At 34.6% G+C, this 19,054-nt stretch overlaps 1 protein-coding gene across 1 annotated transcript; it reads left to right on the plus strand.

Moving 5' to 3' along the window:
• Positions 1–1,170: 1,170 nt before the first annotated feature.
• LOC133203262 (centrosomal protein of 290 kDa-like) lies at positions 1,171–17,847 on the plus strand. Its single transcript, XM_061339078.1, has 23 exons — positions 1,171–1,260; positions 1,522–1,635; positions 2,021–2,155; positions 2,489–2,719; positions 3,052–3,273; positions 3,410–3,564; positions 4,675–4,888; positions 5,132–5,269; positions 5,437–5,551; positions 5,859–5,968; positions 9,607–9,762; positions 9,975–10,114; positions 10,310–10,451; positions 10,695–10,991; positions 11,121–11,234; positions 11,369–11,533; positions 11,965–12,087; positions 12,355–12,576; positions 12,909–13,001; positions 13,192–13,268; positions 13,464–13,548; positions 16,334–16,459; positions 17,100–17,847. Exons 1-23 carry the CDS (start codon positions 1,171–1,173, stop codon positions 17,229–17,231), a joined length of 3,396 nt encoding a protein of 1,131 aa, XP_061195062.1. The 3' UTR covers positions 17,232–17,847.
• Positions 17,848–19,054: the final 1,207 nt, after the last annotated feature.

Genomic DNA, 19,054 nt, shown 5'->3' on the forward strand with positions numbered 1-19,054 from the left:
TCTGTACTTGGGTTATTAAGTATATGGAAAAGGTTCATGACACTAAAAGTAATCTATCTTTAAAATTTAACACACTGAAATTCAACATATCATAACTTCATAATTTCAGTTATTTCATCCTTAACCCACATCACATTAGAACTCTTGCACAAAATTCTACAGCTTTGCACAAAAATGTAAGACATAGAGATTGTGCAGTAATATCCAAGAATTTTAAGAAAATTAGTCTCACTGTTGGCAAAATTGGCGGAAGTTGTGTAATTGACCTCCGAAATGTTCATGAAATGGAATTATTTTTCCCTGAAAAATATGATCATGATATTTTGATAAATATCATCCTATCTGCTCAGGAGATATGAAGTCTGTTGAGTCTATTAAAAGAAGTACATATATTTACAACTTTCTCAGCCTTACATCATCTTAAATCAGCAGCAAACTCAAAATATTAATGTTTTTTTGCAAAACTGATAGGCATTCTACTTTTTAAGAATTAACTCAAATGAGTTATTTCTTTGTTTAGTTATAAATAAGTGAAGTAGCCTAAACAAGTTATTTTAAAAAATAACTTGATTCCATCATACCCCTGACTGATAAAAGATTTCACCATGCAGTAACAAAATTTGTAAAATAATGAAGTTTATTATATTGACCCCATCTTTCAGTATTGTGTCAGTACTTTGATTGTTTCTGGAATCCAGAGTTAAGCCTTTTTTTCCCCCCAAAAACAGGGTTACTTGGATGGTTGTCATTGCCCGCATGCCTGTTGTTCAGATATAAATTTCTGATGTGGAATATTTCTTTCTTAAAGGACATGGAACATGAAACACAAAGCTCCTGTAAGGCCTCCATGCAGCGAAGAAAAAAACATCAGAGTATAGTGCTTATAGTGAGCATGACGTTGATTCAAACTGCTTAAAGAGTCGACTTGCAAGTTCTAATTCAGGAAACTTTTCAGCAAGTGAATTGACCTATAAAGATCTTTTGTACTTAAATATCATTTACATGTATGAGGATATGCCAGAACATTTGAAAAAATTTATTGGAAGAAGTGAAAGATGCTTTCAGGAATAAGAAAGGGTTTTGCCCTGATTCTGGCAAAATTACCAGCGTTCTCAAGAGACAACTTGAAAAAAGTTTGACATTTTCTTATGATATGAGAAAAATTGAAAAATGGTTAAAAAGCAGCATAAAGACAGAGAGACAGAGAATGTTAAAAAGGAGATTATGGAAAATATCGAAATGTCATGGAACAAGTTAGATGTACTATTTAATTACAAGTAAGCTATTAGTTAAGATCTCAAGAACACACAAATCTCTGACGATTGAAGATTTTTTTTTTTTGATGATTTATATTACACATTCACAAAAAATGTCTGTGCTTACTCTTTTTAACAGTGTTCCAAATATTGATAAAGTAAACTAACTTTGAAACAAAACCTTGGCATTAAAATTTACTTGCATTGATCGTGTTGATTAACAAAAATGAATCTAAAGTTTTAAGACATATCTGTATTTTTCTAGGCACGAGAACACAATGACCAGGAAGAGGATAAACTCGCAGAGCTGAATCTAAAGAATTGCAGTCTTCAGGAACTGATCGCCACGCTGAAAGACGGCAGAGGGGCTGCCAAGGTGGTATAATGGCACAGCAAAATGGACGTAGTCAGACTAGAGTAACTGAAACAGAGGTGGCTTAATAGTAAACTACAGGGTCAGGTAAGGGACGGGGGAGGTTTGTAACCAGAGGGAGGGACATTAAACTTATGTCTGTCTGTCTATAGAATTTTTAAAAATGAATGTCTTATTTACACTTTTATATCCTTTTAACATGTAGATAAAGTATTTGGAAGGAGTGATCAGAAATAATGAGGCTACCATCGCAGACTTAGAGTAATGTCATCTCACTTGTATATGCATGAAAAGTTGCATGTTTTTCATTTATAAGTTAAGAAAATCTCAGGTTGTATGTATGACTATTTAAATGTTGACTTCATTTTCATCAAGCCTGTTTGTTTTCCAGTTTGAACAGGCCCTGGGCTCACTCCCGGATTCCAAACTTCCTGTAGCCAACCAATTAGAGCAGGCCATTACCACCATTAAAAGTAATGTCAAGGTCATTCTGGATACACAGGGGGAAAACAAAGTACTCAAAAAGGTAGGATCTAATGGCTAATAAGCAAATTTTCCAAAATTTTCAAAGACTTGCAGTATATTTGAAAAAATAATTTTTTTTTTATCTGTGAGTTTTATAACTAGCTGAATCTATTTTTAAATTAAATCAAATTAGTATTTTAGAAATGCCAATAAAAATCTCATTGAAAATAAAATCAAGAAATAAAAAAGGAAATTGTCAGAAATAAATCTGTGAAATGATTTTCCACAAATGAAAAAAAAAATGCAGACAATTGTATCTCAAAATTATTGTAAAAGTTCTGTTGGTTCTAAGGTTAATATCTTTAGACATTGTTCTTTTGACTTTGTTTATCAGAGAAATGAGCAGCTGGAAAAAGAACTCCATGAAGCTGAGAAGACTGTTATAGCTCAAGATAAACTCATCTCGGAGCTGAGATTAAGAATGCCTGCCACAGCTGAAAGAGACGAGATCATTCTGAGAGCCACCTCAAAAGTAAATGCTGCCATGACTCAGAAACCAGAGGAGAAAAACTACAAAACCGAAGACTCCATAAAGATTGCTCAGTCAACCATATCCAGTTTACAGGTACAAGTGTAATTGTATTGATCCACTATGTAGTAAACCGGAATACTAGCTCAACAGTATATTCAGTTGAACTACTGTATCTTGAACACTTTGCATGTGTTAAAGTGAGTTGGGAGTCCCAGCCATGTTTTGTATCTTAACTTTTATCTCTCAAATCATCATATATCTCAAATTATTCTTTGGCACAATGAATTTTCTATAACAAGATTTTACTGTGTTTGTTTAAGAAACAAGACTAGTGTAAAACTTCTGTTAGTTTTAATATATTTAGAGTTAACATTTTACTATTTTGAGAATAGTATGTACAGTAGAATGTTGTTGTTTTATTCCAGGCCAGGATCCAACAGAAGGAAGAGACAATTGCTAAATACCAGGAGCTTCTGAAACAGGCTCGTGATGATATGCAGGACATGAACAAACGACATGAACAAGATCTCAAGAACATGCAGCTCAAGATTCATCAGAACACTGATGCCGCGTTTAACAAGTTCAAAGATGCCGCCCGGGACCTGATGGCTAAACAACAACTCAGACAACCCGCTACAGAAAAACAGGTAAATACTGGTTGATAATTTCTTTGTAAATCACTTTTTGAGGGTTTGTGCTTGTTTCACAAGATTTTAACATCATTGAATGTAATGCATGATGTGTGTCTTTGTTCATGATCTATTCTTGGCTTCTTTTCATCAGGCTGCAAGAATCCAGGAATTAGAGGACAGTTTGGCAGAGCAGGACAATGCAATGGCAGCTATGAGTGAAAAAATCAGACAAAGAGAGGAAGAAATAATCAGTTTGAGGTCAAAACTACAGCAAGAATCCAGGCAGTTCTCTATGGACAAAGACAGGTATGTCTTATAACTAAACAGGGGTCAAAACTACAGCAAGAATCCAGGCAGTTCTCTATGGACAAAGACAGGTATGTCTTATAACTAAACAGAGGTCAAAACTACAGCAAGAATCCAGGCAGTTCTCTATGGACAAAGACAGGTATGTCTTATAACTAAACAGAGGTCAAAACTACATCAAGAATCCAGACAGTTCTCTGTGGACAAAGACAGGTATGTCTTATAACTAAACAGAGGGGAAAACTGCAGCAAGAATCCAGGCAGTTCTCTATGGACAAAGACAGGTATGTCATATAACTAAACAGAGGGGAAAACTACAGCAAGAATCCAGGCAGTTCTCTGTGGACAAAGACAGGTATGTCTTATAACTAAACAGAGGTCAAAACTACAGCAAGAATCCAGGCAGTTCTCTATGGACAAAGACAGGTATGTCTTATAAATAAACAGAGGTCAAAACTACAGCAAGAATCCAGGCAGTTCTCTATGGACAAAGACAGGTATAATTAAACAGAGAATATTGAGAAAAGGTGTATAGACATTAACAGACCAAGGTAAAAGTGAAAACAGTTTTCTGTTGATAAAGGACTATGACATAATATGTATACTAATTAGACAGTTTCCATCAGGTAGTACTTGACATGTAAAGCAGTTGAATGTTTAGACATAGCCAACAAACTGAGTCTTGTGAACATATGCAGTCTGGAAAGTGATAGGAGAATATGTACAGCATAGCCAACATAGCCAACAAACTGAGTCTTGTGAACATATGCAGTCTGGAAAGTGATAAGAGAATATGTACAGTACAGACATATCTAGATATTAGACACATTAACTACATTTAAATACAAGGGCAGGACATTTCTCTGAGGGCAAAGATACATGTACATGTGTGTATTTGTATGGTGTATTTAGTGCATATTTTGTGCAAGGACACTAGATGAACAGACATTATGAAAACTGTATTTATTTCAAAACAGTTATATGCAGATCAAGTAAAAGTTGTTTTGTTTTGTATCAAAATATATTTTAATGGAGAGAGCAGTTTATGCATTAAAGACTTCCCTTTGTCCCCCTTCTCAAAAACATTTTTTTTTAAAATCTCATTTATAGATTAGGATCAGAGATGAAGACTGAAGCACAGAAGAAAGACTCTGAAGTCCAGGATCTGAAGAAAATCATTGAGCAGCAGAAACGGGAAATTGAGATACTTAATGAAGAGATTGAGGTGGTCACAGAGCAGAACAATCGAGCTCCCACGACCACAATGAAAAACCTGGTGGAGAGATTGAAGAATCAGCTGGCTCTAAAGGAGAAACAACACCAGGTAGGAGGGGCTACTTTGTCTTAGAAACATTTAAATTTTACGTGTAAACAAGATGCTATTGAAATTACACATATATTGCAGAAAATCTCTTTTTTTGACGCATGTAATTGGTAGGTTTAGAGAAATAAATGTTTCATGAAAGTCATAATTGTAAAGAATTGCAAAATTCTTGCATATTTGGTATTGCAGATTTGATTGAAAAAAAATTATGATAGATTAATCTAGAAATGTTTTTCTTGACAGGCCCTCAGTAAAGCTCTAACGGAACTAAGGGCAGACATGGTTCAACAGGCACAAGAGACCGTGAAACACCAAGCTACTGAATCAGAACAGGAAATCAACATCCAGAAAATTGTAGACACACACACAAGGGAGTTAAATGTAAGTGCTATATTACATGGAGATGAAATATAAGATGAAATTGTAGACACTCTGAAAGGAAGTTGAATGTAAATGCTGTTAGCAAGATGAGTGCAAAGAATTCAAGGATACAATTCAATGCTTTATCTGAATTGTCTTGTAAGAATTGTGGTTGTTGATTTGAATAGGAGAAGGTGGATGATCTTCAGTTGACTGTGGAGAGACAGAGAAAGGAGATCAAGAAACGGAAAGATACAGAAGCCACTCTACAGACAGATATTGATGATCTCAGAGAGGAAATAGGTCAGTAACAATAGGTTTCTTACTATCAACTGCAAACTCTCTTATGCCCCCCCCCCCCCCCCCCCCCCCCCCCCGAAAACATAACGGTTAGACATTACTGATTTGATGACATTGTAAACAATTGAATTTACTAAAAGAGACTGGAAGTTTACATTGTAATAGGCAAGACTTTGGAATAAACAACATCCTGATTAAACAAGTTTTGCTGTACATCTTTAGGCTAGGAAAAAAATTTGTCACAGTAGTTGTTCTATATACACAAGAAAATCCATTATATAGCCTACTTTTATTTTGAATTGCTTGACAGGTCGGAAAGACAAAAACCTGCGGAGATACAAGTCAGACAAAGAGAGGTTAGAGATGGAAGTGGAGGAACTAGAAAAGAAAGTGGAGAGAATGGGCAAGATGGGCACTCAGGTATACCCAATGTTCAGATAATAAACAAATAATTGTTTTCACAGACTTTGAAATATTCACAGTTTTATAATCATGAGGACAAGAAATTGTACAAAAAATCTCCAAAGAAAACTTCATTTTTGATGCACTAAATCTCAAGAACCCAGGATTTCCGGGGCCTTCACCCTGGATACACTGTGGGTGCTGGGCAGCCCCAGGACCCTCTGCCTAATATAATGAGCTGGTGCCGCCTCTTAAATTAAAATCCATGATCCACCCCTGAGTATAATATATTTATTTATTGTACAGAGGATAGGTGAGGAGACCAAACAGATGGAGTATGAGATGAGGATATTTCTATCATGTTATGTACAGTGTATAATGTATTTACTTATTGTACAGAGGATAGGTGAGGAGACCAAACAGAAGGAATATGAAATGAGGATATTTCTGTTGTATTATGTACAGTGTATAATGTATTTACTTACAGAGGATAGGGGAGGAGACCAAACAGAAGGAATATGAGATGAGGATATTTCTGTTGTATTATATACAGTGTATAATGTATTTACTTACAGAGGATAGGGGAGGAGACCAAACAGAAGGAGTATGAAATGAGGATATTTCTATCATGTTATGTACAGTGTATAATGTATTTACTTACAGAGGATAGGTGAGGAGACCAAACAGAAGGAATATGAGATGAGGATATTTCTGTTGTATTATATACAGTGTATAATGTACAGTCCCTGAAACGTTCTACTTTCCCATTTTTCCGTTCGCTCACCGTTCGTTCAGCGTGCGTTCACCGTTCGTTCACCGTGCGTTCAGCGTTCGCTCACCGTTCACAGTTTTGCGTTCAGCGTTCACCGTGCGCTCGCGTTCACCGTTCACAAAGCGTTCAGCGTTCGCTCTTCGTTCGTTCACTTTGCGTTCACCTTGCGTTCAACGTTCACTTATCGTTCAGTCTTTATTGTCATTCGGAACTCCGAAGTGAAGGACTTATCTTTTTTTAAAGTAAGGATTTACAGGTTTTGAATTAAATAATTAACATATCGTGTTTAAAGAATCATTATTTCATGGGGAAAAAAATTATCTATAGTATTTATTTTTATTATCCTAACTTAGCTCTAAGGTTATTTACTAAATTTATATGGAAAATAAATGTTGTTATAAGTACATGTACAGTGTATGTACATGTACCTATGTAGAACGATGCTGAAAAATTTAATCTAAATACAGGGCAAAATACAGATACTAGCACTGCGACATTTTGTCGTTATGTTAAAGACGACAAATCGTTAATGGATAGATAATAATCGAGTCATTTAATTTACCAACTGCAGCAAAAATACAATATTTAATTCTAACACATTTTTTAAAAATAATACAGAAATACGTTAGAACTAGTTCTGAGAATTATAAAGAGTACTGCGGATATCCAGTTTATTTAAATATCTTTAGAGCGAATTAAATTGATAGTGTGGTTTAAAAAAAAAAATATCTGTTTAAAATGTAATACATTATAGAATTTTTTTCTACTTTACATATATAAAGTCTTTAATTAGAGAGAGAGAGAAATGCCTTTATAACATGATTATCATTAACATAACCAAGGTGATTCTCCAGTAATGATATTTTTCACCGTAACATTACATGTTTGCCATTCGACATGATTAAGAGCCCCCCCCCCCTTTTCCCCTAAATCGGTTACTTCGTTAGTATTTCCAGTATATCTTAATTAATTAACATTTATAAAGACGTTAATGTGTTTTGTAGCACAAAAACTTCAGTCTCAAAACAAACATGCATCTAAACAAAGTCATTAAACAATAGTAATTCAAGATATACATGTGCCGGCGGTGATATTTTAAATTAGCAAGGAGCATGTTTCAAATTCAAGCGGCTTAATCATTCCAAGTGTTTATTCCCAATGTATTTTATTCATTTATTACTTTTTTTTTTTAGAAATGTTGGAATCAGATCTAGAAATGATAAGAAAAAATGTTAAAACTTCTTGGAAATACTAACACTTTGCCTTCCGTGCGACGAGACTTTCACACCTGCACAGTGTCGAATGATTTTGATTGACAGGTCAAGCACGTGGACTTCGTGTGAACTTGAAGCAGGAAAATAAAAACCGATTATGACAGTAAAACAAATGGACCTGTTGATAAAAAATGGTTACTTTCACTGCCTGATATATTTAGAAAAAAATTAAGAATTTTTGCTTGATATAGGCAAACACATTTGAGGAAAGGGGGGGCTAAAACCGAATCTCTCTTTCTTTCTCTCTCTCTCTCTCTCTCATTTGTCTGTTTAATAAAAACTATGACAGCATATTACTTAAATATTAAGTTGTAAAAATTTAATCTATAACAAAAAATATGAATGCCTCTTTGTATTGTATCATCTTGTCCGAGTATAATCACAGCCGGGAAATGTCTACAGATACATGTAGAAGTCTACTCAATAAATCATCATAAAAAAATAAAACTGACAGATAAATATATTATTGCATTAAAATTTTAAAATACTCGTTTAATTATGCAATAAACGCCCACATACCTTTGTAAGATATTTTAATTTTTTTTCTCATTATTTTACACGGAATCGCCTTGGACGGAAATATATGTATGGTTATTACAACCGCTGCAATTCATTCTATAAGTCCGTAGTTTTCTCTTCTAAAATCCACATTATTTGATCATTATTTATCAATTAAGAATAAACATATTTATTTTACAACTAGATTAATTTTATCTTTTATACTACAGCGTTCGGTAACAATTACAATGTTTTAAGCGATAAAAATCGTGTTATCAAAACTTAATGTGCATGTATCATCTTTCTTAGGACAATTTTCATTGATTTGTTTATTTATGTATTATTTATTTATTTTTTTAGCACCAGGCATAAGAATACAATAGAATAGTTTCAATGCAAGGAAAAGATCAGAGGCATTCCGAATAAATCGTTCATCTTGCGTTCACCGTTCGTTCACCGTTCACTTTGCGCTCGCGTTCGCGCTCCGTTCGCGTTCTGCGTTCGCTCACCGTTCACCGTTCACACTTCGTTCACCAAGTTGCGTTCAGCGTTCACACATCGTTCACTCACCGTTCGCTCTGCGTTCGTTCAGCGTTCGTTCACCGTTCGCTCACCGTTCAAGTGGGAAAGTAGAACGTTTCAGGGACTGTATTTACTTACAGAGGATAGGGGAGGAGACCAAACAGAAGGAGTATGAGATGAGGATATTTCTGTTATATTATGTACAGTGTATAATGTATTTACTTATTGTACAGAGGATAGGGGAGGAGACCAAACAGAAGCAGTATGAAATGAGGATATTTCTATCATGTTATGTACAGTGTATAATGTATTTACTTACAGAGGATAGGTGAGGAGACCAAACAGAAGGAATATGAGATGAGGATATTTCTGTTGTATTATATACAGTGTATAATGTATTTACTTACAGAGGATAGGGGAGGAGACCAAACAGAAGGAGTATGAGATGAGGATATTTCTGTTATATTATGTACAGTGTATAATGTATTTACTTATTGTACAGAGGATAGGTGAGGAGACCAAACAGAAGGAATATGAAATGAGGATATTTCTGTTGTATTATGTACAGTGTATAATGTATTTACTTACAGAGGATAGGTGAGGAGACCAAACAGAAGGAGTATGAGGAGATGAGGAGGAGGGTGAGGATGCTGGAGGAGGAACTCAAACGTAAACAACAGCAGCCAGAAAAACCGTACGAGATCTCCAAGGAAACACCTCCCATTAAAGAGCTCACCAAGGAAAAGGTAACTCTTACATAATAAATCAAATAGGTATATGGACAAGACTTCATGAAAATTTTTAAGTGAAAAAGGATGAAACTTCTAACGATAAAGAGTTACCTCAAAGGAAGATAATGCTTGCAGATCCAACATTTATTATAGGAACTTATAAAAGTCATTGTGCTAACAGAATCTCAATTTTTGGAGTCACAAAATTCTTTAACATGTATTTCCAGTCGGAAGAATTAGTAAAATGGGAGGAGAAAAAGAAATGGCAGAAAACTGTGGAGAAAATGAGGATGGCTGTGAGAGAGAAAGAGGCTGAAGTGGAGAGGCTGGAAAAGTCAAATAGGATTCTGAAGGATCAGCTAGACAGGTCAGAGGAGAGAGAGAGAGAGAGAGAGAGAGAGAGAGAGAGAGAGCATGTACATCCACACAAAATCTTAAGAAATACAGTCAAACTTAATTATCTCAAAATTGAGGGGGGCTGGAAAAAGCATAAATAGCCAATGTGCAGGAGTTAAACTATGCTTCATTAATTCATTGTGTTAAATCTTACATGTTTGTACAGAGCTATTAGAGAAAAAGACCTGACTGAGAAGAAGTTAAGTAATGCCCAGAGAGGCCCAGTACCAGCCCCCCGGGGACCCTCAGACAAACCTGACCATGTAGTGGAGGAACTCAAGACGAGGAACTATCAGCTTCAGGATAAGGTAATCAGTCAAATGGACAAATAGATATAAAACTTTGGTTACAGATGACAGTTAAACCAAGAAACATTGTTAAATGGGGTACTATGTATCTGTTGAACAATTTGTAAACACCAGTTTACTACATTGAAACTCTCCTTAATTACTGAAGATGAAATTATTTTTCTTCCCAAAACACAACATGTTTTACCCTAATCTAGAATACTTGTGTGATTTTCTGAGTGAATTCCTTGCTATTATTTTCAGGTAACCAAGTTACAAAGGGAGTTAACTCTGGCTAAAGATGTGGCGGTACGCGAGGTGGAGGTCAGGAATAAATACCTGACAGAACAGCTGGAGTCCATGGAACAAGTAGTGGCACAGAAAGTGTCCGTCACCTCTACACAACCAGGAGCGGATCAAACAGGAGTGTCTACCAAGGAATTCCAGGTCATTTTTGAAAAGAATCAGAATCTACAGAGACAAATGCTAGCACTGTCTGAGGAAAATATTGAACTCAAGTTTGAGAATGAGCAGTACAGGAAAGATGCTCCAAGGCTTAAGGTAACATTTACAATTACATATACTAACAGTTATTTTCTTTACATTCTCTTTGCAAAAAAGCAAAATGTTTAAAGAATTTCTTCTCTCTAGTCTCTATCACTGTTATGTAGCCTCTGCTTTGGTTTGTAGGAAAGGATAGCAGATCTTCAGAGTTATGTGGAGGCCCTTAAACAGGAAAACTCGCAACTTGGAGGGAACACAGCCAGATCTTTTGACTCGTCAGGCTCCAGTGGGATCAGAAGGGTAATTAGACTCTCCAATTAACAAAAAATAACACATAAGTTGTAGATATGAATATTGCATGCAAATACCAGTAGGGGAAAACAGTTAGTGTAAAATGTTTTATCACATTGAGAACTTTACTTTCTGATGAACAGATTGGGGATAGTGGGAAAAGTGTGAGAGAATTAGAGAAGACAATAGCCCTCCTGAAGAAGGTTGTAGAGCGTGTACAGTTGGAGAATGAAGAATTAAAGAAAGCTGCCCACATCGCAGGGAATGAGGAACTGCAAAAACTGAGGCTGGAAAATGCTGGACTCAAGGTTTGTTTTTATATGGACATCAAATGATATGAATATGAAAAGTAAAAGCAACAAAATTATGTTTATACAGTGTTGAAAGTGGATGTTTTTGTAAGAATTAAGCTTTGTAAAGTATAGAAGAGTGTTTGAGCCAATATTTTCACCCTTTCTCTTTCCTTGACTAAATTTTCGTCAGAGAGTCCCTCACTACCGTATAATGGGTATTTTTCATGATAATCCAATTTTTGCTATGTCTGGAGTTTTTTTAAGATCGCAAAAAATTAGTTATTTACCATATAGAAAAATCAAATAAACCACTTGGAGAATTGCAAACATAGGACCATGAAGAATTAAATTAGTGGTGTTTTGGAATATTTATGCAAGAAATATGATACACAGAAAAAAAATGTTATACAGTGTTATATTTACAGTAAATGATGTTACATTTTCAGGATCAATTGGAGGAGTTGCGAATGAAAATGGGTGCCACACTTAGTGAGAGGTACACCACCACACAGAAGGGTACCGCCAAAATGATGACAGACTACGAGAAAATGAGGAAAGATCTCATGAAGGTATGGAAATAAGAAAATACAAATTACATATATAAACTTTATCTCCAAGTCAAGGGCTATCAAAACAGAGATGAAATATTTATGTAATATGATTAATTTGCAAGACTAAAATTGTAATTGTTCCAGAAACTTTGACAAAAATTTGAAATAAAGAAAAATGTGTCTTTGTCTCGATTGACAAGGGGCTGTGCTATGTAATGTATTTATATATATGACTTGGTGAGTGTTTAATGTGACTTGTTTGTTACTTAACTGCTAATATTGCAGGAAATTGAGTCCAATGAGAAGTTAAGAATGGAGATCCGGAATCTGGAGCTACAGAAGGAACAATTGAACAGCCAGCTCCAGGATTCCAAGTCTATGACTGGACTGGAGCGAGAACGTCCAGGTGGATCTGGAACCATGGACTCCAAGGGCTGGAAGTCTGCTGTGGTCACCAGGATGTATGAGGGGAAACTGAAAGATCTAGAGAAAGAAATGGAGAAAAAGGTAGATAACTCTTATGAGCTTTTTACATGTAAGAAGGCTCAAGGTATAAATGTACATATAGGATACAGTCAAGGAGTATATGCTATACTCATTTCAATGCCTTCAAATTTTATCAATATTGTTGACTAGGAGGTGATTTTTTTCTGTTTCTGAAATCTTAAACTTCATATTTTATCATAGAAATCCTGAGTCCAAAGCAATTACAAGATACTGTAAATATGCATCACAATAAAATATTTTTTGTTGGTCAAGATTTTTAACATTTTAGATCTTTTGCAAAAATAGATATAATCTGATTTAAAACAAGAATGTTCTGTATTTTTGTTTTGTAGAACAAGTTACTGAGTGATACTAAAACTTTACTGAAGGAGGCAGCAGAGAGGGAACAGAGGTTACTGACAGAGAACCAGGCTCTCAAACAGAAGGTAAGGTATACTTCTTCCATAGAGAATTCCAGGTATATAATGTAATTAAGTATCAATGTTAATTACTCATGGTAGATATGGCAGTTCTAGAAACTATGTTCCTGTTTATTATATTTAAGACCAGATTTTTAAACACTCAGAAAATTTAGACCACATTTAATGTTTAAAGTCAGTTTACCTCCCTTTTCAGAATGCTATCTTGGAAAAATATCCTCATGGTGCTAAAACTTCAGATATGGGTTTAACAAAAGATTTCCAACAAGCCAGGTACTGAGTCAATAGAGTTGTTTTTCCACAAATGAAATTGAATTAGTTAATAACACTATTGTTTATAGTATTTAAAGTAGGTTAACTCGTGTAAATTTTGTGCTAAAATTTATTATGTCTTCTTAATAAAAATTGTATTTTATATCCTGATGATAAAATTGAAATTTACTTTTGTTTTCTTCACACTGTTGCCAGACTGACTATAGGACGATTGGAGAATGAGAAGAAAGAGATACAGCATGAACTTCAGATATACAAGCAGCAAGGTGGAGGGACACAGGTAAAATAAGACAACAATGTTTGTCCTGTAAATAATACATGTACATGTATAGAGGGACTCAGGTAAAATAAGACAACAATGTTTATCCTGTAAATAATTCATGTACACATGTACAAATAGTAGGATGTAAAGATATACAGTCCCTGAAACGTTCTACTTTCCCACTTGAACGGTGAGCGAACGCTGAACGAACGCTGAACGAACGGTGAACGAACGCTGAACGAACGCAGAGCGAACGGTGAGTGAACGATGTGTGAACGCTGAACGCAACTTGGTGAACGATGTGTGAACGCTGAACGGTGAGCGAACGCAGAACGCGAACGGAACGCGAGCGCAAAGTGAACGGTGAACGCAAGATGAACGATTTATTCGGAATGCCTCTAATCTTTTCCTTGCATTGAAACTATTTTATTGTATTATAATGTCAGGTGCCAAAAAATAAAATAAAATAAATAATAAATAGGTAAACCAATAAATGAATGAATAAATAAGTCAATAAAATAAATTCTCCAAAATTGTCCTAAGAAAGACGATGCATGCACATTAAGTTTTTAATCACACGATTTTTATCGCATTAAAACATTGCAATTGTTGCCGAACGCTGAAGTATAAATAAATCAGAGAAAACTTCTGATTTATAGAATGAATTAAAGTGGTTGTAACATCCATTCATACATCTCCGTGTCAGGGCGATTTCGTGTAAAGTAATGAAAAAAATTAATTACAAAGGTAAGTGGATGTTTTGCATTTATACGCTCGTATTTTAAATTTTTAATACAATTATATATTATGTGTCATTTCTATTTTTCATGATGATTTATTGAGCTGACTTCTACATGTATATGTAGATGGCCGTGGTTATACTTGGACAAGATAATACAAAGATACACATTCAAGATAATACAAAGATACACATTCATATCATTTGTTATAAATTCAATTTTCAGAACTTGATATTTAAGTAATATGCTGTTATAGTTTTTATTAAACAGACAAATGAGAGAGAGAGAGAAATATTCCGTTTTAGACCCCCCCCCCTCCTTTCGGGCTTCACTAAATGTTTGTACCTATATCAAACAAAAACTCTTTTTTTTCTAAATATATCAGACAGTGAAAGTAACTTTTTTTTTATCAACAAATCATAATATCCATTTGTTTGACAGTCATATTCTTTTTTATTTTCCTTCTTCAAGTTCACACGAAGTCCACGTGCTTGACCTGTCAATCAAAGTCATTCGACACTATGCAGGTGTGAAAGTTTCGTCACATCGAAGACGAAGTGCGAGTATTTCCAACAAGTTATAACATCTATTTTTATCATTTCTAGATTTGATCCAAACATTTGAATAATAAATGAATAAAATACATTGGGCATTAACACTTGAATTTGAAACATACTCTCTGCCAATTTCAAATACCAACGCCGACACGTGTACATTTTGAACTACTATTGTTTTGTGACTTTTTTAGATGCATGTTTGTTTTGAGACTGAAATTTTTGTTCTAAAAAAGACCTTAACTTTAAAAAAAATGTTAATTAAAATATTCTGGAAATACAGTACTGACTAAGTATCCAATCTAGGGGGAAAAGGGGGGGTATTAATCATATTGAATGGCAAATATATAAAGTTACGGTGAAGAAAGAATTTTTTTCTCTCTATAACTATAGACTTTCCATATTATAGTAGAGAAAATTCTGTATTGCAGTACATTTCAAATAAATATTTCCTTTAACCACACTATCAATTTAATTCGCTCCAAAGATAATAAAATAACAGGATATCCGCAGTACTATGTATAACTCTCAGAACTAGTTCTATCATATTTTCTGTAGTATTTGAAAAAAAAAAAACATATAAGAAATAAATATTTTCGTAATTTTGCTGCGTAATTATTTGACTTGGATAATTATATCACCATTAACGATTTGTCGTCTTTAACAAAACAACAAAATGTTGCAGTGCTTGAAGTATTTGCACATTGCCCTTAGTTAAATTTAATATTTCAGCATCGTTCTACATAGGTACAGAATGTGCTTATAACAACATTTATTTTCCAGAGTAATTTAATAAATAACCTAACAGCTAAGTTAGAATAATTAAAATATATATCGTAAATATTTTTCAACATGAAATAATGATTCTTCAAACACGATATGTTAGTTATTAATTAAAAAACCTGTAACTCCTTCCCTACAAAAAGATAAGTCCTTTCACTACGGAGTTCCGAATGACAATGGAAACTGAACGATAGGTGAACGCTGAACGCAAGATGAACGCAAAGTGAACGGAACGAAGAGCGAACGCTGAACGCTTTGTGAACGGTGAACGCGAGCGCACGGTGAACGGTGAACGCAAAACTTTGAACGGAGAGCGAACGGTGAACGCACGCTGAACGAATGGTGAACGCACGCTGAACGAACGGTGAGCGAACGGAAAAATGGGAAAGTAGAACGTTTCAGGGACTGTAGGTAAAAATTAAATTCCCTAAGCTATACTTCTATTCAGCATTGAGGCTTGGAATGTTAGTGTATATGAATTTTGCTAGAATGAATTAGAGATACAGCAAGGAACAGTGTCTCTGTAGAGATTTAATGCAGATAATTGCTCAAATAAGTAATACTGTTTGAATTATTTAAATTTTGTACCATTCCATGTGAATTCAATTATCTTTACCTTATTTTATTTAAAACTACAAAGTCACCAATTTTTAAATGTTAATTGTCACCAGCTTGGACAGCCTTGCCTTTTCTAGCCCTAAAATGAGTTTCTTTTCATTCTAACAGTTATCAGGTGACGTAATAACCAAGGTTACAGCCTACGACAGATTAATGGATGAAAATGTGGAAATCAAAATGCAGCTACGAACAGTGGAGACAGAGAAGGACAAATATAGACTGGAAATGGAGAGGGTGAGTAGTGTTTGGTAGAGAAATGGAGAGGATGAGTGGTGTATGGTAGAGAAGGACAGATATAGACTGGAAATAAAGAGGATGATTAGTGTACACACAGTAGAGAGGGAAAAAGACTAATACTGACTGGAAATGAAGAGAATGAGTAGTGTATGGTAGAGAAATGGAAAGGATGAGTAGTGTATGGTAGAGAAGGCCAAATATAAACTGATGTCAATGGGTTTACAGGTGTGTGAAAGTCGGTCAATATATGGGGTCTCAATAGCTCAGTTGGTTAGAGCGCTGGCACAGTATGCCAAAGGCCCTGGGTTTGAGTACCAGTTGAGACTTGGTTTTTCACCAACTGTGACATTTTGGCGCCCCATGTTGGTGTGGTTTTGGGTTTTTTTTTACTGGAAATGGAGATGATGAATGTTGTATGGTTTTGTATAATTTATAATGGGTGACACTTCAAGTATGCAAAATAAGAATGTTTATCCTAATTTTTTGGAAACACTGACAAGATACCATCCAGAAATCGGCTAAGGCTAAATGTCTCTACATGTAAAAGTCAAGTAGAACGTTGTCCCTCTTTAAGGTTTTAGTTTTCATTCACAATTTTAAGTACATGTAGTACATCTGTGTTCTTTTAATTTTTCAGTTAAAGAAAGAGTTATCTAACTTTGGTCCAGATTTCTTTGAGGAAATAGAAGATTTAAAATACAACTACAAGCAGGCTCTTGAAAAGAACATTTTATATGAGGAGCGACTTCAACAACTTGGTGTGAGATAGTGTCTCTACAAGGAAGGAATTGGAATTATTGTCTTGGAGAATGTTCTGTCATATTATATGTCCTTCTTCAGAAAATATAATTGTAAAAGTTGAGATAGCTTTGTTTATTATAATGAATGTTCTATCTTAAAAAATATGAAATGAAAGTGACAGAGGCAAATGTGGCTAGAAGTAGTTTACATGATAATACATGTGCATGTATTACAAGTGAAACTGCATAGAAATATAGTTAGTAATAATGATGAAAGTAAAAATAAATGAATTGTATACCTCTGAAAAAATTGGAGGGCATTCGGACTCCTCATCCGTCCCATGCATTTGTACTTGAATAAGTGCATTTCCACTGTAATGATTTTAGTAACCTTATCTCTCAATGTGACTTCATTTGACTTTAAAAAAAAATATGTAGCTGCATCTGTGATAAAGAACTAGGCATATAAACTTTATACTTGTATATATATATATAGTTACATTTATCATTGTGCAAAGTCTGTCTTTTCAGAATGCTATGTTGTAGATCTAAATCATCTGCCGTCCTTTCAGCATCTTTATTATTTTTGTATAGCTGGGTCTCATATTTATTTGAGTTTCAAATACAAAATAAACATGAATGTTATATGCATTTTTTTTTGTCTGTACATGTAATTACAATCACATATTGACAAGAGGAATAACTCAATTTTCGACTTTTAGGTTACCTTAAACGCTCAGGTAACATTGTTACCTGTTTTTGTCTCATGATTGTGCATTGTCTGTGTTGCTTTAATTTGAACATTTTATGAACAATTTCAGCTTCTTTTCTGGAATCACTGAACCTATTCTATCCAGTTTTGGCATATGGCATCTATGGGTGAAGAAAAACAACATTAATATTTTGTAAATTTCATGGTCCCCGTCCCATATGACATGGGTTGAGCGAAAACCATCAAAATTCATGCACTATTTAAAAAATATTCTCTTTTACTATTGCTTATCAAGCAGTTTAACTGTCTACATGACTGCACTAACTTTAAAGCATTGAGCCCTCTACCAAAATTGTGAAATTCATTGCCTCTTGGACAGGGATTCTGGAGTTAGGATGGTGCTCTTTGAGTCACAGTAAAAATGCATTATTTCTTTGAAAGTCTTCTCAGCTCTTGGTTATGAATCAAGCTAATTGCGTTGTCATGATAAGCAAGGGTGTCTCTTCCAAAATTGTAATATTCATGGCTCCTTTGGCCAGGGGTTCTGGTGTTCGGGGAGTGCTCTGTTGATATTCAGAAATTCTTTAAAATTTTTACTTGTCTGTTCCTAGGTAGTGAGCAAACAAACTAAGTGTATGGTTATGATGAGCAAGGATGCCTCTTCAAAAACTGTAAAATTTAAAGGCTTTGGGTCACGGGTTTTCATTATGTCAAGAAGGGGCTCTATTGATTGCCAGAATATGGTGGAAATACATTAATTCTTTAAAATTATTCTCATTTTTTCTGGTTATCTAGAAGGCAAATAAAAGAGTACAAAGTTGTAATGAACAAGGGTGTTTTTATTAGGTTTGTGAAATTCTGGACCACTGGGTCAAGTGTTCTGGTACTGGGCAAGGCTCTATTTATATTGTAGAGAAATACATGTATGTAAACTTGTAAATTTAGTTAAATAAAAATTAGACAAACATGGCTTATCTGTACATCATATATTCTTTAAAGACCAGAGAAGCCAACGTGTGAGGGAATTTTAATGATTCTTAAGCTCTTTTGTATTATTTAGTCTGCACAATGATAGTGGCAAATGGGGGTATATTGGTACTGGCAAGTGTATATATCTACTTCACGATTTGTAACTGAGTA

Source organism: Saccostrea echinata, unplaced genomic scaffold, assembly GCF_033153115.1.
Source record: "Saccostrea echinata isolate AGI-Se365-2 ecotype Australia unplaced genomic scaffold, CSIRO_AGI_Sech_v1 ptg000049l, whole genome shotgun sequence".
Classification (NCBI taxonomy): Eukaryota; Metazoa; Mollusca; class Bivalvia; order Ostreida; family Ostreidae; genus Saccostrea; species Saccostrea echinata.

Bases quoted from the DNA above. Each gene is read 5' to 3' on its own strand.
- LOC133203262 (XM_061339078.1), top strand. From the start codon at position 1,171: ATGGTTAAAAAGCAGCATAAAGACAGAGAGACAGAGAATGTTAAAAAG. The intron at 4,889-5,131 runs GTAGGAGGGGCT...TTTTCTTGACAG, and splicing joins TAAAGGAGAAACAACACCAG to GCCCTCAGTAAAGCTCTAAC. The intron at 13,002-13,191 runs GTAAGGTATACT...CTCCCTTTTCAG, and splicing joins ACCAGGCTCTCAAACAGAAG to AATGCTATCTTGGAAAAATA.